Source organism: Agelaius tricolor, unplaced genomic scaffold, assembly GCF_023055355.1.
Source record: "Agelaius tricolor isolate 1412-34295 unplaced genomic scaffold, bAgeTri1.0.p SCAF_2, whole genome shotgun sequence".
Lineage (NCBI taxonomy): Eukaryota > Metazoa > Chordata > Aves > Passeriformes > Icteridae > Agelaius > Agelaius tricolor.
Genome location: NW_027269262.1, coordinates 4,115,764 through 4,139,819, shown reverse-complemented (window position 1 = coordinate 4,139,819; position 24,056 = coordinate 4,115,764). Strand labels below are relative to the sequence as shown.

The 24,056-nt window shown below is 46.7% G+C and overlaps 1 protein-coding gene across 1 annotated transcript; it reads left to right on the top strand.

Moving 5' to 3' along the window:
- The first annotated feature begins 16,543 nt into the window (after nucleotides 1-16,543).
- SOX4 (SRY-box transcription factor 4) lies at nucleotides 16,544-21,478 on the top strand. Its single transcript, XM_071450958.1, has one exon. It carries the CDS (start codon nucleotides 17,519-17,521, stop codon nucleotides 18,812-18,814), a length of 1,296 nt encoding a protein of 431 aa, XP_071307059.1. The 5' UTR covers nucleotides 16,544-17,518; the 3' UTR covers nucleotides 18,815-21,478.
- Nucleotides 21,479-24,056: the final 2,578 nt, after the last annotated feature.

Genomic DNA, 24,056 nt, shown 5'->3' with positions numbered 1-24,056 from the left:
CTTCTGGGCCAACATTTTAAATTGTATTTTAAATAGTCCCACTTTCACCACATAATTTCATTGCACAGAACTTTGTATTTAATAATTACTTCTCAACTTGTTCATAGCTGTTTTATAGCCATTTAAACTTTTGATAACCCCAGTCTTAGCTTAACTCTGCTGGAGCTGTTTACCCTATTTGCTGTTTATTTTAAGTAAGTAGAAGTCCAATCCACTACCTCTATATTGCCAAATTAAAGAAACCAACCGTTTTTAGCCTCCATACACCCATCAGATATCTCTACTCCCTCAGGGAGTGACTATTCTCTAAGTCTATACTAATCTGAATTTATCTTTTCAGAAAAATGAAGGACTAGTGTCCCAGGCTTCTCACTGGTATCTTACCAGGACGGTGTATAACAGTATTAATGCTTTGCAAAACCTCAGCTGAAAAAAATAAGATTGATCTTAGAATGATTTATAAAATTATTAAATTTATGGCTTTCTGTGTCTGCTGTGCCTTGACAGATAGTAACCCTACAGTGACAGACCTGTACATGCAGACTGTTCCATCTGCCTTTATCATTTATAAGCACTGAACACTTATCCCACAGTAATAATGATTGCTGGTAATCTCTACCAGCTTGGACTCACACCTTGTATTTTATAGCCTTTTTCTCCTGCCCCATTCCTATGGTAACCCAGTTTTTCCTGCAAGTTATCCCAGTCCTGCTCTCTAATAGGAGTATCTCTGAATTATGAGCAAATTTCCCTAATGTGCTTCCAAACCATTAATGAAAATACTAAATGAAAACAGTGTCAGGACCAATCCTTGTCTACTTCACTGTGAGCTTCCCTCTAGCTCAAACCTTTTCTTTTCAGCAGCCCCCAGAGCTGATCTCCCTGCCCCCATGCCTCACTAATGTCACAAATAAAATTTCCTCATCTTCTCCAGTTAAATTAATTATTTCCTCTGCAGCACTGCATCAAATACTTTACTGACCTCTTAATCCTTCTTTTTTTTTCCTAGAGAATTTTTTATTTTATCTAATGCAGCCTTTGAGTCACTCAGCCAGAAGATGCCTTTTGTGGAGCCTAAACTGTGTTTGTTCCATCTACCATCTGTACATTACACTGCCTGGACTGATAAGGATCAAAGACATTTCTTTTTATCACCTTGATCTGATTTTGTTCTAAAACTCAATTATTACTGGGTGCACCAAAGGTACCCGTGGTATCATCTGTCCCTTCTGTGTCACATGCATTTAGAGTTGTGTCAAAACTGAAGGTTGGTTCCTGGCTCTGGTGGATAATCCCATCTTTCCCTGAGTTTATATCCAGCAGAGGACTTTGGCTGACAATATGAATCTTGAGTCTGGAGCACAAACAGAAGGGTCCCTGCTGTGGGGTACCTGTGAGGTTTGTTAGAGTTTAGACACCACTGAGAGCCACATTTTCTCCTACACACTGCTGTGGGCAACAAATGGCACTGCACAGTCCAGGGAGAACTGTCTCTCTCAAGCAGGTTTGCTGTGAACGGAAAGGGAAGTTCCTGCATCCTTCAAATAACAGCATTCACTTCCCTTAGCTGAGGCCAATGCTTAAATTTATGCCCACTTGCTGCAGAGGCAGCATCTGAGACTGGTAACAAGTCTTTTTAAGGCTTGAAATCAAGGTGTAACTTAATAAATTTAGGAAGGAAAGAATGCATTTCTTACCCTCTCTCATAAATCTCTCCTCTAAGCCAAGAGACAAGATTACTTCTAAAATCTAAAATTCTGTACTTCAGAGGTGTCAAAAAATAATATCCAGTGAGAGTAAAAAAAAAAAAAAGTCAGTTGTGTTCTCTTGCTCTGAAATCTGACAGGACATAATTTTAGTATCATATTCTGAGTTGTATGTGCCCACCTGTAGACTGTCAATAATGAGCACTTAGGTGACTGAAATGTCATTATTAAAATAATTATGTGTTTAGTCATTTAAAAGCAAAATTAATCCAACATCATTTCAAATTCTAAAGTGGCAAATTTGCAGAAAGCCCTCAGAGTGACTTGAGAAGACATCTTGGGAGTGGAGCATTCCTTCCCTAACCTACCTGCAGGGAGAAAGGCTTGACCCTGGCAGCGTAAAGTAATGCAGGTTCTAAACTGATGAACTCTCAGGGCCAAAACAACTCTATGTACCTACAACCAAAGGGCAAAAGCCAAAATTTCATGTCACAGGAGAGCCAGGTCAGTTCAGGCTTGCTGCTGCTGCTGCAATGGTATATGGGCCTTGAGGACTGACTGCATGATAGTAGGAGTCAGACCACGCTCTGCACTACAAAAGGTAAACACAAAATAAAACACTCCCTTAGAGAACACATCAGATTAGGCAGCCCTGTAAGTTGTGTCCTGCATTGGGAAGTTGCTCACATTCAATTAGTAAAAGAATAGACAGACACAAAGAGGGTGATGAGCACTTCAGCACCTGGTGGTTTGTGCTGCACTTGGGACAGTCGCAGGCAGGCACAGAGCAGCACTTCTCTCCGACATGGCACCCCTTTCAGCTGTGCACTCACCTGTGTTCCTCAAGAAAATTATATGAACCCTGCACTTCCTAAGACTAAAACTTCCTGCCGTGGATTACATTTTACTTCAGTGGATTACACAGGGCTGCAGTCAAAAATAGTAATATAATAAGGAAGTATAGAGAATCCTGATACCTAAAGACCTTTGATGACACCTGAGCCACAGTATCTCCTTGGCAAACAACCAAAACAGTCTCACTCTCTTTGCTTTGAGAGAAAAAAACATGAAAACATAGCCCAGGTGTTAAAGCTGCTGAGATGCATACCTTGTTGAGCAAGAAGATGTTGTGAGAAATGGGAGACTTCAACATCTTGTCCCAGCTTTCAGAGAAGAGGTGGACCTTCCTGGCAACCAGACTGGCTGGGAGTGGCATTGCTCCTGCACTTCTGCAGTTGGCTTCCCTTCAGTGCAAGGCTGATGGGAACCTCTGATGCTCTGAGCATCTCTACAGAGTGTCCAGCTCTGTGGACTGGCCTGGGCAGAGAACAGCAATTGCCTAGCAAACATCCTCCTGCTACAGCATCAAAATGGAGCACTGCTCTTGCGCCTTTCTTCTTTGATTTGTTCGGCAGTAAAATGTTGGAATTCAGGACATCCCTCTGGCTGTCCTAGATTGCCAGGACCCCTGCCAGGAGGCTCAGAGACCCTGGCACGGAGCCCAAGACGCCTGTGGTTTTGATTGTGACCCATGGAGCAAGTTACCAACTTTATATGAAGATCTGCAAGCCATGACAGTTTAAGTAGAATGATAGTGAATTTATCACAGGGTGAAAAATAGAATTTTGGGGGTTTTAGAATGGGGCTTCAGGGGGCAAGATGGAGGAATCTGGGCATGTCCAGCCTTTCTCCTTCTTGTTCTTGGCCTCCACTTTCTGCTGTGATGTTGGCACTTTTAGATTGTTTTAGAGTAGAAGCTCACTGTCTAACATAGGTGATAGGTGTTGGAAAGTAATTGTAAATATTGTACACGTAGTGTTTAGTATAAAAAGATAACACCACCCCGGGGGCAGGCAGAGTGCCTCTGACTGTCCTGCTGAGCTGACCTCGGCTGGACAGGAGAAAGAATTTTATAGATAAGATACAATAAACAACATTGAGATGAAGGACTGAAGAGCTCTGACTCCTTCAAGCACCGGGCTGGGAAAAGAGACTTTCTAATGCATCTCAGGGTCACTCTGACCAGCTAAAGTCCTGAGAGTAAAACACTGAAATCACACTGACAGACACAGGAGAAAAGGATGGGCCAGACATAAGGAAGGCATGTTATAGTCCTTGCTGCTGGTAAGAGCAGGTCTCAGTCTTAGAGAAAAGTGAAAAAGGAGAACAGTCAGGCCCCACAGTGTTGATGTGAGGCCACGTGCACCGCTGTCCCCACCCCGCAGTGCAGACAGGGAGTGAACTCAGCATGATGTCCGCAACATCCCAGCAGCTGGATGTGCATACACATGTTAATATCTTCTGCTTTGGAATGGAAGTAACATATGTGACCAAGCATAAACAGTCAACTATTCAAACAGTCAATCTGTAAAATTTAAGTACAGATTTGACAACTAAGTCAGATAATGCAGTAACTTTCCCTTCCAACAACTAGAGGTCCTTAAGCTTAAAAATTGCTATTAGGACCCTATTTCCTTAACTGTAAATTCATGCATTTTTACTATCTCTTTTTCAATCTAGATGATTTTGTCTCCAATCCCAGTGACAGAGTAACTGATGTAGGTATATCTGGGGAAATTTTAGCCTTAGCTGGAGAAGTCGTCCCATCTACAGTAATGTGATGAGCAATAAAGAGGATGAACACCAGAGCCTACAAAGAGAGGTCAGTGGTGAAAAAAGGTCAGTGGTGAAAAAAGGTCAGTTTGTGCAAAATCTTTGCATGCACCCAAACATTATTTATTTCAAATTACAAAATGCTTTAAAATCTTCATCTTAGATGCTCAATCTATGAAAAACTGGGGTTTTTTTAAGACTCTATGGAGAACAGGCTTTTTAAAGATCTTATTTTCAGTATTTTATACAGCAGTGCAAATATAATGCTAGGATTAAGAATCAGAGCAATAAAAATGTATTTAAAGGTGAAAACATAATTCAGAATAAAAAGTGAGAGGGAATTTCAATCCACCTCAAAATAATGTGCGCAGAAAAGGGGGCCTTAAATTCATGTCCCTTAAATTCATACATTTAACTGTTTCAAATTACTATGTATATATATAGTGCTCTGTGCCAATGATAAGACACTGCTGGTTGTGCATTTTAAAACCATCCTCAGGATCAAAATCCAAAATTCTTTTCTCTTTGTTTCTTTTTTTTTAAACTCATTTACATGTGCAATTTCATTACTTTTAAGAACACCTGAATTTCTCACATGGAAATCTGTTAATTGTTGTGCTCTTTACAATTAAACCTCCTTTAGTTGGGAAGCAGATTTGAAGATGAATTTAAGAAAAACATAAATAGGTATCAAGGAATTATTTTGTCACTCTTTATCTAACACAAAATGGTCTTGATGCAAGTGAAGGCAGAAACCCCAAAATAACACAACCAAGACTGTCACACATTACAAAAACTGGAAATGACTCATTAGTAAGGACCATATACAATCATTTTAAACAGCATCTTTATTTTTGTACCAGGATATGGAAAGCTTTCTAGGTTATACGGTTTACTTGATTGGTTCGCTGCTGTATATATGTCTACACATCCTGCTGTCTACAGTGTGAGCCATGGAGCTAAGAAGAGAATTTAAAACTTACCTTTTTTTTATGACCAATATTTAACACTCAGCTTATAAGGATTGTGTTTGATTACTTGGAATGGCTGGTAGTGAATTTATCACATGACTTGATGGAACTAAACAGGCAAAAATGAGTCTTCATCAATGATAGATCAGTCTGAAAAAAAGGAAAAATTAGGTTTGAAAAAACCCTCTGTTTTACTGTAAATTAGAAGCCCAGAGAGCACACTACTTTGGAGTTTCTAAATCCCTAGAAAAGGAACTGGATAAAATGAAAACAAAAGGGGTTCTCTGAAAGACATTGTCATTTTCTTTCTGAGTAGTACTAACTAAATAACAAAAAAAACCAAAAACATGCACACAAAAATTAAATGTAAATTCAAGATCTAGGACAGTTTACAAATCATTTCTGTGGTCCCAAAGCAAGATAAAAGGAAATAAATATACTTCATGATTGGTAACCTATTAACTGACACCAACTGTTGCAGCTGCGAATAAAGCAAATTCATGATAAGATTAGATATGTTGTTTGCACCTGGCCATCTGTAAATTGCTGCTTACCATAAGAATCACATGCTTTCTACAAGTCACTGTGATAAATGCAGAGTAACTGTTGTTGGTGGGGTGTTTTTTTTCCTTTGGTAAATAATAAGGAAAAATTGGTTTGCAGTGGATTTGTTTTCCTATAGTTTGAGCAAAGTTGGCCCTGGTGTTTTCCTGCTTTTAAAGAGAGAAGGAGCAAATCAAATAAATGAGACTGTATCTCACCAGTGTGGATGGAACAAGTCATCTAAATGTGTTTGTTTCTGATGGAGAGAGGAAATAGTGCTCTGTAGTGAAATTGCCTTCAGGACTGCAGAGGCCTTGCAAGGCATCCCACAGTTTTGAACAAAACTACAGGTTAACCTACCAATAGCTTGAGAGAGTCACTACCAGCTCCTGAGTAACATATGATGGTGCTACTGATTATGATGGTTATCCTTTATTTTCTGGCTAGAAAACCCACACAAGAAGAGGAAGTTCATTGCACGTGTGGTGTTTGGATGCTGCCTTGCCTACTTGTGAATGGGTGTCAGAATGCTGAGCAGAAGAAGGTGGCTGTGAGGAGCAGCATGGGGCTGTTGCAGAGACCAAGGCATGCAAAACTTCTGCCACCCCCCAGAAAGCAGCAGTCATCCCCTCCAGAGCTGCTGTCCCCCTCCACACATCAGTGCTGGGGTGGGCATCTCCTCAGGGTGGGCAGCAGACCAGAGTGGGCCCAGGGAACACAGGCAGGGCTGGGAGGCACCCAGGCAGCCCCTGCTCCTCTCCAGGAGGGCAGTGCCATCGGCTCAGGGGGGCCTGGCCACCCTTCCTGGGGGCAGGACAGGGGTGTTATGGGGGGGATTGACAGCTGGCCTGCAAGCAAAGCTGAGTTAGTAGAAGAAATAACAATTGATGATTTTCGAGTGTATCCATAGCAAGGAAGAGGACAAGGCCATCAGCATGGAAACAGATTAGAAAGGATACATGAAAATTTTTTGTAAGCTAGGTTACATGCATAAGTAGATGTGTATATGTGCCTTATTAAATTTCTGTAAAACTTTTGCCAATTATATTGACGTTAATTGCTTTGCACCAATGAATATAATAAGTTATTGTGATGTAGTTAATTACTTAAGATCACGCTTTGTTAAGAGTATATAAGCTGGAGAACACACAGAATAAAAAAGCTTTTTCCTCTTGGACCCTGATCATGTGTGTGTATGTCACGTCCAGCCTAACAGTGACAGGGTGTAGCACAGACCAAACCAGCAGGATGATTTCCTGCTTTGTCATGGGAAGATGCTGCCAGAGAAGTGTCTTGAAGGACTACCAGCCCTGACTAGACTTGCCACATGTGCAACCAGACCTAGCAGTCACAAGTCAATTTGAAGAATCCAAAGCCAGAATGATAAATAAGGAATGATTCATGATTAATGAGTGCCCTGAATATAGAACCTTTTCTTACTCCAGCTGAATAATTTTTTTTACTCCATCTAGATACTGTCCTCTACTCTATTAACTAAACCTTAAAAAACTGCTCAACCATACTCCTGAAAATGTACTGGTGCTATAATTTGTCTTTGTTTCAAATGACAGTATCAGCTATACAAGTCTCTCATTTAAGTAATGGCATATCACAGCAGCCAGCATTAATATAACAGCCTTCATTAAACAACAGATTCCACTGCTCCTGTCACTGCTTAATATAGTGCTGTTGCCCTGTGTTCCAAAAGAAGAGCAATTGCAGGAGGGAAAAAAAAGTAAATACAATCAAATGTCTGAGTTGAAATCTTACCATGGCTGTGAGATAGTTGAGTGTCAGATATCCTTTCACAGCTGGATTTGCTTAGAACTCTGTGAACAATTCAAAGAGCAGTCAGACACCACTTCTGCTCCCCTAGTTTGTAGTAATTTGGCATTACATGTTGAGCTTTTCTGAGAAGCAGCTTCAAGCTGCTGATGTACAGCAGCATGCATTTTCAAACCTCCCTTACTGAATATAGATATGAAGCATATAAGATTACAAAATACATCAGCATATATCTATGTAAGAACAGCAGAACTTCTTCCATTTATAGCAGTAAAGATGGCAATATATTTCTAGGATAAAAAAAAGGAAAAACAAAAATAGATTACTTGAGAAAGTTTTAATCATGTATGATTTTTATCTTCATCAGTAGATGGCCAATTTTTCTTCTTACTTGCTGTATGTGATTCTGAAGATGAAATCAATAAACCACCCATAGGTAAATTATTGCAAAGCTGGATGGAATGAGAGCTGTGCTCTGGGTCATTGCTGTTTAAATTTCCTTTATGGGATTAGTAACAAATTAGTGCAGAAGTTGTACTAGAGGCTGAGAACAGTGAAACAAAGTTCAAGACACGAGAAGCTGTAGGCTGGTGAAGTTATGCAAAGGAGCCAGAAGCCTGCTGGTGCTTACTTGGTAAAGCCTTCCCCCCAGGATGGAATGGGGAGAAGATTTGTGCACAGGGGACCAGCAGGACAAGAGCCAGGCAGCACCACAGCCATTCCCAGCTGCTCTGTAAGTACCTCAGAGAACTGGAGCCACCCTGGAATCACTGCTGATGGGATGCATTAAACAAGGGTGAGAACCTAAAAAGCTAGTATTGTTTCTGGTGCCTGAGATGGCTCATATACTGTTAGCTCAGGTATTTTTACACCACACCACAGGTATTTTTATCTATCCTAAAAAGCAAGTGTCTCCAGTGTGTATTTCTATAGGAACTTGATACCTTCTGTCTTTTTTGGGTCTGTAGTCTAAATATTGGGATTTTTTCCCCTAGTAGTCTCACTATTTTTTTCTGCCAGCAATTTTTTTCTCTCCCTTGACAAGGTCATACACAGAAGTCTTGAGCACAGTGGCTGTGCATATACACATGCTTGTTTCAGCAACACACCGCGGCTGGTGCCTCAGAGCTGCTCCTTGACAGTGGCACACCTCTGAAATAAGCCTTACTTAACACAGTAAGCCTTACTTAACACATCAACTACAGGACACATGAGATGCAGTATCCTGGTATCCTGGTTACTTTCACACCCTGTGAAACATCTGCACTGTTTCCACATAACACCAGGGCCATCCCAGCAGAGGCTTTCTCAGTTTCTTTACGTCACAGGGGTGAGAGCCTGAGGAAAACCGCAAGATCTGCACTGAAACAAAGTAAGGGCCTCAAATCCCTGCCCTGGCCCTGGGGCACACGTGGGCAGCTCCTGCTATGGTCCTGGAATGGTCCATGTGTGGGGATGCTGCAGCATCACCCACCAGCACCGTCACCTTCCCCCTCAGAGCCTCCACAAAGACCAGGAGAAGTGCATGAAAGAGTAGACCTAGACTCCTGGTGAAGGCAGGTTCAATGAAGTCTGAGAAATATTGGTGTAAATGTTGACTTTCTGTATTGTCTGGGAGATGCTTGGGTTTTAAGGCCATTATAACACATATTACTTTGTAATTTACCAATAATTCTGAGCAGACTACAGATTTGTGGAAGTCAACCCCATCCTGAACTGCTCATCAGCCAGACATTAAAATAAGGATTAAAAAAAAAAAAAAAAGAAAATTAAATTAAATGAGAGTAAGAAGAGACTATTTGGATGTGCAGTCTTCTTGAATACAGTGATATTTTCTAGCTTATCAACAAAATTTACACCTCCAATTTCAAAGGCAGTCCCAAAAAAACAAACAAAAGTTTAGCAGGTTATCTTTCTGTGGAAGAGCTTTAATTAGCAGAAATGTAATATTTGTAATGTTTTTCAACTGCTACATTTATAATCCACAAAAATACTATACACTGGCATACTCTTATATAATTTAAATAACATAATAATTTTATAAAGCAAAATTCAACAGTTCAGGGATTTTTAATTTCTGATACTTAGGTAAGACATCAGACTTTGTGTTGTTGGTGGAAACACAGGAGCTTGTGATTTAAATTTAGGAAAATACATAGAAAATGCCTGATTCTTGTAGTGTATAATACTCCAGTTTCCCAAGGTTCCATACAGACAATTTATTTCTCATAGTAACTAATTCAAGCTTGAATACAAACTCTATAGAGCAACACAAATTCATTGTCCCTCAGTTGAGCATACCTGCACATTGAGATAACTCCTGTATAAACCTCTTGAGTGTGACAGCTAGATCAGGATTACATAGGGTAGTGTAGAATTCCGCCACCTTCTTCTGACATTTTGTTCAAAAAGGTACAATTCTTAGAGAAAAAAAAAAGATTTTGAAAAAAATTATTATTTCTAACTAAATATTTATGTTTAACATCAAACTAATAAACTTCTGCACAAACAGCCTAAGTGAGATACGTCTCAGAGATTATAGAAGAGACCCTGGCAAGTACAGAGTGGTATCATTTGAGAAATCTATTCAGAAAAGATTAAAAACCAAAATCTACTTACTAGTTGTCAGACCAGCACCATCATTAAGAACAATTATATGGAAGGAACCAGGATGAAAGCCAGACTTCTATTTGTCCAGTGCACAAAAGGGAAAAGAGAAAATTACTTTTTTCCTCTCATTCATTTTAGATTTAAATGTATTTTGCCTCTTCCTAAGAAACTGATCTAGCCTTTTTGATCTGTGCATCAGGAACATCAAATCAGAAAATTTAAATAAAAACTGTTTGACAGGAATTAATCCATTAATGTCTGAAGACTATGGGGCTGAATGGAGGGTGATGGATTTTTTTGAGTACAAAGGCAATTTTATGATAACAAGTACTAAACACTCTCTAAGGCTGGAAATGATGGACCACTCTTTGTCTACCTCTGCCGGAATACCTTGTACATGGATAACCACGACTGCCTGAAGGTTGCCAGAGGAATTTTCTTTACTTAGAATTGGACCCCGTCAATAATCACTTGTTAATAACCCAGAGCTTGCAAAAGAAAGAAAGAAAGGACCATTTTCACAACTAAACAGTATGCAAGATATTTTTCTTTTTTCCCCCCCTTTAGTTTAATTATCTTAAATATATCACTCAAGAAATAACCTTGCAAAAACCGAGTCAGATCTACATTTTACAAAACATCTTTTTCCTGTGTGCACAGGGAATACCTTATGCTTCCTTTCCAGGAGGAGTGAGCACAAGCAACATTTTTCTTAGTACAAGAAGACATTCATACACCAAATTTAATATCATGCAACATCCCACTTGAAGATCCTTAAAAACAACCCACATTTAATTCAATGCACAGTGGTTTTGTAGTTCCCTCTTATCAGTGATGCTAAATTCTGGGTGACATCACAATGTTGTGGAAGTGGGCACAGATATTACTTCATTCTTGGTACAGTGTGGGCTTCTGCTGAACTGCCTGCTTGCAGCTGTTTGCTCTTTCATAGAGATGGCAGGAAAAGATGAGCTGAACGTTACACAGGCGGTGGTGATAAGGTTGTAGAAGGCAGGGGAAGGTGAGGGCAAGCAGGAAGGAGAACACAGATGGCTGGGAGGGAACTTAAGGGGCAGAGGAAAGGAACACGTTCAAAAAGTGCAGTGGTCCAAAGAAGTGGGGCCCTGCCTGCCTGACCCTCCTGCAGGGAGGAAGGATGGGCCCTGTCAGAGCGCTGGCTGCAGGCACCGCCAGCTCCCCTCCGCTGGCTCTCCTCTCGGGCTCCCCTTCCCGGGGTGGCCTTCACGCAGCTGCAGCTCATGCATATGCAATCTGCTGCTACATATGCAGCAGACCGGTAATTCCTCTTCAACCTTGTGGCTTTTTGCTTTGCAGAAAAGGCTTGCCAAAACGTTTTTTTAAAATGAACTAAAAGCTCTTCTTATATGAAGCTGTTAAAAACCAAATAAAGTCTACTAAATCTTACAGGATTGAATAAGAGGTGCAATTCTCCTTTTAAGTAAATGCAAACAATGTGTTTTCCAAGTTTCCTTATTATTAATATTTTTAGCAGAGCTTTTGAACTGGTGCTACTCTTAGGGAACAAGCTTAAACTTAAAAAGTCACCAACCTGGATAAAGGATAGAAAGCATTATCATATTTTCTTACTAAAATCACTGGAGAGATGTTCTACCTTCCCAAACCAAACATTTACATATAAGTGATAAATATCTGAATTAATATAAATATGTATATGCAAATGGATTCCTACCTACTTATTTTATTAAATGAGCTAGAAATGTGTTGGCATTTCATAACAGGAGCACTGGGTGTCTATGTGCAGGCTTGTACTCAAGTAAAATGCAAGTGAATATACAGTCTGGAAGGAAACAATACCATACAACTTTAGGCAACAGATTTTCACTCCTAAGTAAATAAAATCCTCCATAAAACACTTCCCAGTAATAAAAATTCTTCTCCACAAAGCTATCGGAGAGAGTTCAAAGCATTTATGAATCACCTTAAATAAAAGTACACTATGAATTGGAGTGATGCAATTGTACAATGGAGTTTTCTTCTTGCAAACAGGACGAAAAAGGAGGGCCCTCTTTCATGTCTCAGTTTACACCTCTGATCCTTAAGCATGCTCTTTGATCTTTGATGAATATCTGTTATCATCATGTTATTTCAAAAACCATGCCTTTTTTATTTTTTTCCCCCTTAATGGCAAGTATTTAATCTACTTTATTTTCTTTGGATCAAAATAGGCAATAGAAAGGTGGTGGGGAATATGTTCTTCAGCACCATACCTCTGCTCTGGCCTTGACATTTGCAGTTCAAGAAGGTTGAAAATAACCCCAATACACTCATTTCAAATGCAGCACAAAATGTCAGGAAAAATATGTATTACAGAGGCAAATTTTGCTCGCCTCTGAGAGGGAAACATTCCGAAATAATAGAGGACTTTCTTCGAGATAAATAAATGCCACCTTTCCCCACCCTGTGGATGCCTGTCACGGGGGCACGGAAAGCAAAGTGTTCGTGAATCACCTTTCATTCATTCACTTATTTCCCGCAGCGTGTCCCCTAGGATGGCTGGCCGACCCTCGGATGTCACTGCTCTGCCCCTCCCGTGCAGGTGAACTCGGCCCACGCGGGTTCAGTCCCGCGGGGCCGCCCCCACCGGGCCCGGCCCTGCCCCGCCCCGCCGCGGGACCTGGCGGGGCGCGGAGAGCGGGCCGCGCCCTGCGGGCACACCGCGCCGCTCCGCGCATCCCTGCGGGCCGGGGGCACTGCTCGGGCCACAGCGCGGAACTGACGTGCGCGACAATGAACCCGAGCGGCCGGGCTGCGGAGCGGGGAGGTGCAGGGGTAAGGGGCGGCCGCAGCAGCTGCGGGGGCTCCTGGCTGCGCTGCGCCAGGGCAGGGAAGCGCTCCGCGCCGGCCAGGGCACGCAGGAACACGCTCACGGGAGGGAAGGTCTGCTCCCGAGAGCTCAGACGGAGCAGGCTGCAAAGCATTTCCCACAGCCTACGGAGCTGGGGGTGTGGAAAAGACCAACGGCAAGGGCTGCAGTTAAAGGAGCCTGTGCGCTGGAAATCCTCAGTTTAAAACAGAAGAGCGGGGAGGGGGAAAGAGCGGTGCTAAATCTGCGTGTCCTTAAGGCGTTTTAGCCGGTGGGGACTGCGTGCTGATTCACACAGAGCACCTGCAATCAATCACGGGATTCATAGAACGGTTTGGGTGGAAGGGGACCTTAAAGATGACCTAGTTCCAACCCCCCTGCCTTGGACAGGGGCACCACCCACTAGATCATGTTGCTTAGGGCCCCATCCAACCCCGTCTTGAACAATTCCAGGGATAGGATGATGGAATCAATGCTTGCGGTGTCCAGTCCTGCATTAGATTTGTCCAGAGTATTGTTCCTGAGCAATCTCTCTTGCTCCATGTGCAAGCCGGACTGCAGGTCCCGGTGTGTGAGAGGGATGTTTTCAGTGCCCCTGCCTTAAACCCCGCACCGGGGTTTGGCATCACTCGCACGCTGTTCCGGCGGCGCACAGCTGACTGCGTGGGCACTGCCGCTCTTTGATGCAAACCCACGGAATTTCAGTCAGAAACTTGCAGCGTTATGCTGCTCCGTAAAACCACAGGGGGGGGAAAAAAATTAAAAAAATAATAATCGCGGATTCGCTAGCTCCGCGTTTTCCCACGTCTGGCAGAAGAGGCTCAGCGCTGCCACCTTGCGTCCCGCGCCGCACCCCCGGCCTCATCGAGCCTGCAGGAAACAGAATGGAGTTTTAAGGCTTTTAAAGTTGTAAAACGCGGAGAAGCCTTGCCAATACTCTTAAAACTTCATTTTTAGACGGAAGCTGAATGCTCGCGCTTTATGCCTAGGCTTAAAAATTTTGGGGAGCTGGAAAGTACTTTCAGTCCACCACTGGAGGATTAGGGGTGGAAGCAATTAACTTTGAGGAAACAGCTAAGAAATTGTTGTAAAATACTTTTTATAGAGTTTCACATAATGTTCTTACACTTGACTTGCTTTATTAAATAGCCCTAAATTTCACTTTTGTGGAGTTTTTTTTCAGGAATCAATACTCTTCTGTCAATCCCCACCTTTTGAACCAATATTAAGTTGATGTGGCTGCTTTGATCAGGAAAGACACTTAACTCCTCACCTGGAGATGAATTTTATTCATGGTGGTCAGGGCCTTGCAGAACTTAACACAAACAAGTGAAAAGCTTCTTAAGCCTTTTCTTTCTATGTTTGCCTATCAGTTTGGGGTTTGTTTGTTTTGCTTTAATTTGTGTCTGGAAACATGGGAATATTTTACTTGCTTTGTAGTTTAAACAAATTGATATTTATATGTAAAATACAACAGTTGGGGGTTGAAATCCTGCTGGATACTGTGCTGACAGGTGGAGCAGCCAGAAGCTACTGACTGCTCCCAGTCCCACTTTTTCACGCTGCTGCACATGAATACCAAGAGTGTAAGCAAAAGCCAGTGCTTATTCCTGACACCAAACCCACGGTGAGCCTCCATTTCTGTAGATGTTGGTGGTGGTATAGGGTAGAGGAGATTTGATCTTAGCTTTGGGGCTGCAGGGAAAAAACACAGTGTGATTTACTACTTACAAAGAGTAAAGGTGAGAAATTCCACTGATGTCACTGGATGTCGTCAACCTAGAGGAAAGCAGTATTTTATCCAGAGGCTGTATGAGGAACCAATGTATTATTTTTGCAAGCAAAACTATAATTTAATTTGTATCTTTGTAAACAGTCTCAGTAATGTAGGTGGCCTACCCAGGGAGGTACTGAGAATTCAGGATTTTTCTCAGCATTTCACAGCCATGTTCTTTGAGTACAGTGTGAGATCTTAAAATCCAAAGCCTGTTCTCAATCAGCTAGAAACTCTACTAAAGGATCCTACCATAAATTTTCTTGCAAACATATGCAATTTATTTTTAGATCTCTATCTTAGATATTTTAGCTTAATCCAACCATTATTGTGCTTCTGATTTAAAAGGTGTTTTTAAATGGTGTTGTATAGAACAAAAATTTTCACAGCTGTTTTGCCTAATAGCTTTTCTGGTCTCTGGCCTAATGAGTGATGTGAGGAATCATTGGGAAGCAACACAGACACTGTTTTTATGGTCTAACTACCCCGTTTACCTGAATATTGTAGGGGGGGCTGATGCCACGAGGCCTGCAGGAGCGCTGCACAGCGCCTGACCTCGCTGCCCTGCTTTTCTTCATTACTGATCATGGCAGGACAGAGGGAGGGGCACATGACACCAAACAGCAATACCCGAAAGCACCTTACAGCCAGGGAAGATCCCCGGAGAGCAGGGGGCCCTGCTCGGCGGGGCGGACTGGCAGAGGGACGGCAGCACCTCCCCCCAGGGCCGGTACCTGCCTGCCGGCTGCGCACCGCTTCTTCCTCCCGCGGCCCCTCCCGCTCTCTGGGGACCCGGAGGGGCTGGGCCGAGACCCCCAGTCGCAGCCTCTCCCCGGGTTCGGGCGCCTCGGTGGGACCGCGGCATGCAGCGAAACGCAGGAGAGGGGTCGGAGGGTAAAAACGCGATAAGGGCAACACCTCTTCCTCGCTGCGCGCCGGGGAATTCGGGACGGGCGGCAGCGGTTACTCAGCGCCGTGCCCGGTGCCCGCCGCCGGTCCCGTCCCACCCCTGCGAGCTCCGCTCCAGCTCCAGCTCCGTGGCGGAGGGGGCGTGACGGCCGCGCCTGGCGGGCGCTTCTCCAGGGCTGGCGACCCCGCCGTGACACTCCGCGTGTGGGCGTGGGGACGGGCGCGGGGCGCCCTGCGGCATTCCCCGGGCAGCGCTGCCCGCTGGGCGTGCGGCGGCTGCGGGGCGGCAGGAGCAGCCTCCCGGCCCTTTGTGCGGGCAGGTGTCCCCGCTCGCCGCCCCGCAGCCGCGGCGCGCGGGGGCGGGACGCCTTCATTCCCGGCGCTCCGTTTCTTTCTCTCTTCTTTTTTTTTTTTAATTATTTGTATTATGATGATTTTTGCTGATTTCCTGATTTTTTTTTTCCCCCCCAGCAGGGAGGAGGGGAGGGAGGAGCGCGGCCGGGGGCCGGGGGGCCGCGGGCACGTGCGCGGCGAGGCGCGGGGCGGCGCGCGGAGCTGCCCTCCTGCCCCTTTTAAAAAGTTCGCCCCGCCGCCGGGAATGAGGTCAGCGCGGGCGCTTCCCATTGCACGCGGCCATTATTACCGCTCCGCGCCGGCCGCCAATCCCGGGGCGGCGGGCGGGGCTTGGCACGCGGAGGGCGTTGGATACAGCGCGCGATTGGCCGCGGGGCGGGCTGCGAAAGGATAAAGCGGCGCGGGGCGGGCGCGGGGTCCGCTCTCAGCTGCGGCCGGCGGAGCGCGGCGTGCGGGGGGCGCGGGGCAGCGCCCGGCGGGCGAGCGCGGGGGGCGGCGGCGGCGGCTCCGCGGGGCTCCGCGCGCGCGGAGCAGCAGCAGCGGCACCGCCGTCGGCAGAGGACGAAGGAGGAGAACGGAGCTGGGCGCCCGGCTCGCCGTTCTTCCTGCCGGGGACGTACACACTCGTTCATGCACGAGCGCTTTTTTATTTTTCTTTTTTTACGGCGATTTTTTCAATTATTATTATTTTTGCCTTCTTATTTCTTTTTTTTTTTTTTTTTTTCCATTTTTTTGCCTTATCCCGAGGGGTTTCCTTGTCGCTCGGTACCTCGCAACTGCCAAATCCAACCTGCACAAACTCCTGGCTACCGACCCCGCCGCCACCACGGGTCCTGGAGCCGGGATTTTCGGGGCTTCGGGGGCGCGCCGCCTCCCCCCTCCCCCGCGGCGGTGCACGCTGGCCGTGCCCAGCGCTGAGAGACTTTCGGCGGCAGGAGTGCCGCTCTCCTGAAACGCCGCGGGCAGGCGGAACGCGCTTGTGAACTGGACCAGCTGCTTCGGGGAGGGGGGAAACCCGATGTGGTGAGGAAAAAAAGCAGACCGACATCCCCCCTCCAAAAAAAAACCAACCCAAAAAAGCCTAACACCCCAAGAAAAAAAAAAGCAAACTTGGACGGGCGGCTCGGGGCGCTGCTTTTGCAGAAACTCTTGTCTGACCGCGGGCGGCCCCGCCGCTCCTGCTGCTGCTGCTGCCGCCGCCGCTGCCTCGAGGGGGAGAGGACCGCGCCGCTGGGGACGAGGCGCCGGTGTGGAAGTACAAGTGGTGCGGGGAGCGGGGGCGCGGCCGCGGGGGGCTGCGCCGTCCCGGTGCCGCTGTGAGAAGTTGCGCGCCCTGCCCCGCGCCGGAGCGGCGCTGAGCTCCGGAGCGGCGCTGAGCCCCGGCGAGCCCCCCGCCGCCGCCGCCGCGATGGTGCAGCAGACCAACACGGCGGAGAACACGGAGGCGCTGCTGGCCGCCGAGACCTCCGACTCCGGGGCCGGCATCGAGCTGGGCATCGCCTCCTCCCCCACGCCGGGTTCCACCGCCTCCACGGGGGGCAAGGCGGATGACCCGAGCTGGTGCAAGACACCCAGCGGGCACATAAAGCGGCCCATGAACGCCTTCATGGTATGGTCACAGATCGAACGGCGAAAGATTATGGAGCAGTCCCCCGACATGCACAACGCCGAGATCTCCAAGCGCCTGGGCAAGCGCTGGAAGCTGCTCAAGGACAGCGACAAGATCCCCTTCATCCGGGAGGCGGAGCGGCTGCGCCTCAAGCACATGGCGGACTATCCTGACTACAAGTACCGGCCCAGGAAGAAGGTGAAGTCGGGCAACAGCTCCGCCAAGCCCGGCGACAAGGCGGACAAGGGCGGCGGGGGCGGCGCCGGCGGGGGCAGCGCGGGCGGTGGCTCCGGCGGCCCCGCGGCCCCCGCCAAGCCCGCCCCGAAGAAGGGCGGCGGCGGCGGCTCCAAGCCCTCCCCCGCGGGCGGCGGCGGCGCGGGCGGCAAGCCCCACGGCAAGGCGGCGGGGGGCAAGGCCGCCCCGTTCCCCGGGGAGCCCTCGGCCGCGCTGCTGCCGCCCGAGCACCAGGCGCTCTACAAGCCCCGGGGGGCGGCGGGCGCGCCCTCGGGACCCGGCAAGCCGCTCGCCGAGAAGAAGCTGAAGCGGGTCTACATCTTCGGGAGCGGGCAGGCGGCGGCTGCTTCCGCCTCCCCCGGCGGCGCCGTGCCCGGCAGCCCCACGCTGAGCAGCTCGGCGGAGGCCGGCGACCCCTTGAGCCTCTACGAGGAGGGGGGCGGCGGCGCGGGCCGGCCCGACGGGGACTGCGGCGGCGTCGCCTGCCCCTCGCCCTCCGGCTCCGGCTCGCCCTCGGATCACCGCAGCTACACCAGCTTGCGCGCCTCCTCCCCGGCCCCCTCGACGGCGCATTCCTCCTCCGCGTCCTCCCACTCCTCCTCCTCTTCCTCCTCCGGCTCTTCTTCGTCGGACGACGAGTTTGAGGACGACCTCTTGGACCTGAACCCCAGCCCCGGCTTTGAGAGCATGTCCCTGGGCAGCTTCAGTTCCTCGGTGCTCGACCGGGACCTGGATTTTAACTTCGAGCCTGGCTCGGGCTCGCACTTTGAGTTCCCGGACTATTGCACGCCGGAGGTAAGTGAGATGATCTCGGGGGACTGGCTGGAGTCCAGCATTTCCAACCTGGTCTTCACTTACTGAGGCGAGAGCCGGGCCCTGCTGGAGGAGGCACCGGCGCGCGTGGCTGTCGGCAGGACTCGCCCACCCCGCCGGGCGCTTTTGTGTCTTTTTCTGTTTTGTTTGGTGTTTGTGTTTTGGGATATTTTTTTTTTTGGGGGGGGGGGGGGGAAGTGTTTTGTTTGTTTCTGGGAAGGGACTGTTGAAAGACTGCTTCTTGAGCTTGGGGAAGGAGCGGGATCGCCCTCTCCTTGCGGAAAGGCCAGCAGTCCCCTTCCTCCGGCTGCAGACGGACCCGCACACACCCCCTCCGAGAGAGGAGCCTGACGGTGCTTTTTGAGAGACTGGCGGGAGCGAGACGCTGTCCTTTTCCCTTTTTTTGATTTCCTGAAAAGAGAGACAGCGAAAGGGGGAGGGAGGGGAAACCACACACACCTCTGGGTTCTTTGTTATTGCCCATTTTATACGAATAAAGAGGAGGGGGAGCGATGCGTTGTGCTGAGCGCACACTGGATGTCTTGAGCATTCGCCCTTTCCAATGAAAGAGCGATCAGAACTGCTTGGGAAAAAAAAAAAAAGAACAGAAAATCCACCCAAATCCTTTGCAAGGTTCACATTTGTGGGGAGAAATCCTGTCCCGGTTTCTTCTGCGGTGAGAAGAGGCAACAATGCTGGGAGAAGGAGGAGGAGGTGGATGGAGCTGGACTGAGATCCTAGTTAAGTGGAGAAGAGCCAGACTTACACTTGAGAGCTGTCTTGAAAATACGGTGGGGGTAAATAATAATAAACTGAAATGGATTTGCACGTACAGATAAGGTGGCGGCAGCGCTTTTCTCAGTCACCTCATGTAATATGTAGAGAGAAAAATAAGGCTGAAACTTCAAGAACACTGAAAACTTCTTTTGAAACAGAGACGGAGTGGGAACAGTTTCTGTCATGATGTGGTACAGGGGAAACTGAGGGCGATGGCTTTTGCAAAAAAAAGAAAAAAAAACAAACCCGAAAATACAAAAAAAAGTAGTTTTTTTTCTTCTTACTCAGAATCGTGATGGTGTTGGATTATTTCACTGGTGGGGTTTAATATAGCATGTTATACTGTCTATCTTTTCAAGATTTCTGTAAGACTGTTGAACAGTTAAAAAAAACAAAACTAGTGTTAGGATAATATAAAAGCAGATAGATGGCGCTATGTTTGATTCCTACAAAAATATCACCAGCTTTTTTTCATTCTTAACTCTTTAAAGGATTCAAACGCAACTCAAATCTGTGCTGGACTTTAAAAAAATGAAAATTCAGGACCAAATTTTTTCTCAGAGTATGTATGTGTTTGTTCCTTATAGCTGTAAATGAAAAGACTGTTTTTTCTCACCGATGCTCCATCCTCGTATTGTTTTTTTTTTTTCCTTGTAAATGTAATCGGATGCCATTTTATAAGTGGACGTATTTATACTGGCCAAACATTTTTGACTTTGTATTTCTTTGTCCTTTTTTGGTAGTTCTCGTTGTTACCCGCACCATTTTTATGTCTCCTTCACTGAAGGGCTAGAGTTTTAACTTTTAATTTTTTATATTTAAATGTAGACTTTTGACACTTTTAAAAACAAAAAGAGAAGAGAGATGAAAACGTTTGATTATTTTCTCAGTGTATTTTTGTAAAAAATATATAAAGGGGGTGTAAATCGGTGTAAATCGCTGTTTGGATTTCCTGATTTTAACAACAGGGCCGCTGGTTAGTATCTCACACGCGTGTGCGCGCTCACGCTCACTCACACTCTCACACACCCACGAATCAGCCCCTATTTTGTCCATGTTTACACTCCAATCTGCAGGCATCTTAAAGTGACAGCATCCCTCACCGCCCCCCGCCGCTGCCCGCTCCGCAGCCCCCCGCCTCCGCGCGGAGGGGGCGGCCGGGGCGCGGGGAAAGGGATTGACACTGGATGCTACCGTTTTGGGGAGCCACCTGGCCCCGGATGAATGAAGCAACTGGTGCATTTACACAGAAGGGATCCTGTACCTTTAACTTGTAAACCACATCTTTTGCACTTTTTTTCTAAGCAAAAACGTGCCGTTTAAACCACTGGATCTATCGAAATGCCGGTTTGAGTTCGCGACACTATGTACTGCGTTTTTCATTCTTGTATTTGACTATTTAATCCTTTCTATTTGTCGCTAAATATAATTGTTTTAGTCTCTTATGGCATGATGATAGCATATGTATTCAGGTTTATAGCTGTTGTGTTTAAGATGAAGAAAGTGAAAACATCTTTGTACATTTAAGTCTGTATTATAATAAGCAAAAAAGAAGATTGTGTGTTTATGTATGTTAATATAACATGACAGGCACTAGGACGTCTGCCTAATGAGGTGGTTCCGTTAAGGGTTTAACTTTTTTGTTCTTTTTTTTTTTTTTTTTTGTTCTTTTTTTGGTCATCCATCCTGTGCAATATGCTGTTTAGATTTTTTTTTTTTTTTTTTTTTTGGTCTACGGTCACCCACAACTCAACGTGGGGAAAGGAAAAAAAAGAAAAAAAATCATGCCAGCTAACCATGTCAAGTTCACTGCCTGTCAGATTGTTGATATACCTTCTGTAAATAACCTCTCTTTTGTTTTGTTTTGTTTTTATTTTCTTTTTTTTTTTTTTTTTCTTCGGGAAGGAAATAAAATCAGCTGGAACTGAACCCTAACACCGGGCTGCCCTTGTCATCATTGCTACGCCCCCAGCCCCTTCGGGGCAGGTGTGTTTTGTCTCTCCGGACGGCACGGGAGGGGCCGGGGAGGGAGGGGCGGCCGCGCTGCCGAACCGCCCGACCGGGACCGGGGAACGGCGCCGGTACCGCTGGGGGCTGCGGGGGCTCCAGGGCAAGGGGGTCCCGATCTCGCCTCCCGGGGTAGCTCGCCCTGGCGGACCGCGGGTTGAGATTATTTTCTCTTTAAAGAGATTCCTCCTCCCCTCATGTTTTCCCTTCTGCCCTGGCCGTCCGGGTGAGAACGAGCGAGCGGCATTGGGGCCCCCCCCACCCACCCCCCATCCCCCACACCCCACCCCCCCATCCAAAATAGTTTCTCCGGGGCACTTTAATGAAGACTTCCTAAGGCAAAGCGTAAGCAAAACCCGGCCGTCAGCTGTAGGGAGGCTGGAGCCCCATAGGGAGGTCCTTGTCCCCTCCTCCCCGCTGGCCGCCAGACGGGGCCGAGGCCGGTGACCCCGCTGGGTTTCGACGTCCTGGGTACCCGCCTGCATTCCCTTCCTGCCTGCGAATATGCATCGTACCTCGAGCAGTGTTTTGTAAACCGATTAACGCATCCCACTGACATAATGGTTTCACTTAGCTGTTAATTTACAGCTGGCTTTGAGCCACGAGCTCTTTTTCCATGAAAAAGGAGCAGCAAGCTAAAAGAGCCGTGGTAGCGGCTGTTTCGCAAAGCCACCGGCGCAGGAGGTTAATGTTTGCTCTGCCTTATCCCCGTGAATTCCTGGGTTGTATTTGCCTTGCAAAAAACCCCATCAGCAGCTCCACGCCACTCGCTGCCTGCGAGCTTTCCCGGTTAGCCCCCTTTGCATACAACGCCTTTCCTGTCCAGGGTCATTTGCAAATCCCATGTCTGTGCCGTTGGCCCCGCGGGTCTCCCGAGCATCCCCGCCCGGCCCGGGGCGGATGGGCAGCCCAGCGGAGGGGTGCGCCCAGCCCCGCCCGGCCGCGGCACCTTGCTGTGTCCGGGCGTGCGGTTAGCGATTAGCTTCCTCTTGGGTCTGGGCACTGATTAAAATCAGCGGAGAAAAGGGCCAGGCGTGGTGTTGGGACAGGCGACAACATCCGGCTGCATCCACTGGCGAGCAACAGGCCTGGGACTGCATCCCTCCCTTTGCCTGGCTCCGGTTCCCGCTGCCACTTCAGGCCCTTGGGCCGTTGGCTACAGTTAACTTGAGGGGTTTTATGGTTTCCTGCCTATGTGGTTTGTGCTCTCCATTATAATAAAGTCCAGTGTTGGTAAACGGATTGTTTCTCTGGGGGCTCTTCTGTGACACAAGTTGTTGTTTCCAGATAGCTTCAGGAAGTCAGGCTGCACAACAGTTACATATGTGCATATGTACATGAATAACAAATATTTCTCTGTTCCTTGCTGCTTGCAATAAGACAAGTCCCTCACTACAGGAAGTACCCAGAACAAAGCCTCACAAGGATGTATCACCAAAGATACTCCCCCTCCCCTTTTTTTTTCTTCTTTTTTTTTCCTAATAGACCATATTTCCAGTGTAATTGCTTTGGAAAGAAAAGTAGTAGCCCTTTAGCAAAGGAGAAAGAAAGCAAATTTACTGAAAGGATTTTATAATGAAGATCAATGTAAAAGAAAACTAGATTTTAGGAATTGCAACTGGTGTCTGACTGTAGGATTGCCTAACACTGGATCATCTCTTGGATGTGGGCCCCAGTGGTGGATGCCTATGAAGAGGTGTATTTCCACAGCTTTGTGGAATCTCCAACTTGAGATTGCTGTAGCTATCATTCCCTCCTACTGCCCTGTCACCATTGCCAGAGCCTCTGCCAAAGCTGCTCTGAGAGGCCCCAGCCTTGCTACTGGCAGGTGTAGCCACTTTTCAGCACACAGGGCAAAGAAAAACTGCTCCTTACCTGCTGTGTCTTCACCCCAGTAGTCAGCATTTTAGGGATTTCTACAGCCACACGTGGTCATTGTCACCAGTGAATCCCACACCACTAATTATTTATTCTGTCCTCCATGGCATTCCCTTCCTGCCTGTGGCCTCTGCAACTTCTTGTGGTAATGCTAAGGGAATTCATCTGTGTGCTGAGTGAAAAAATGAAGTTACTATTTCTGTTTTAACTTCAGTGTAGATAATTTGGTTTATTCTTGTACTTGACAATTTTGTCTCTTCATCTTTGATAGGACACTGATTTTTCTAACTGCTGTTTCTCCATCAGTTTATTTCATAGTGCAGAGAGAGATATAGAAAAGAATTGAAGTAGAAGATTTAAATGAAAAAAAATCAGCATAATAGGCTGCATATGTCTGTCACTAAAATTTATTTTTAATAGATCATGCTTCTTTGTTAATCATTAATTTACCTGCAAATTAGATGAAGACTGTTCACCTCAAGAGTGTATATATAATTTTCAGTAATCAGATCTGCTTCCCCTGTGTATAATTTCATTTCCTTCCCATCCTTGTGAAGCAGTGTGTGATGTGATTGCATACATAGACAGTATTGTATTTTCTTTCTTTCCCAACAGCAATGTAGGGTTC

What these genes read in the sequence shown, in the direction of transcription:
- SOX4 (XM_071450958.1), top strand. Translation starts at nt 17,519, where the DNA reads ATGGTGCAGCAGACCAACACGGCGGAGAACACGGAGGCGCTGCTGGCC.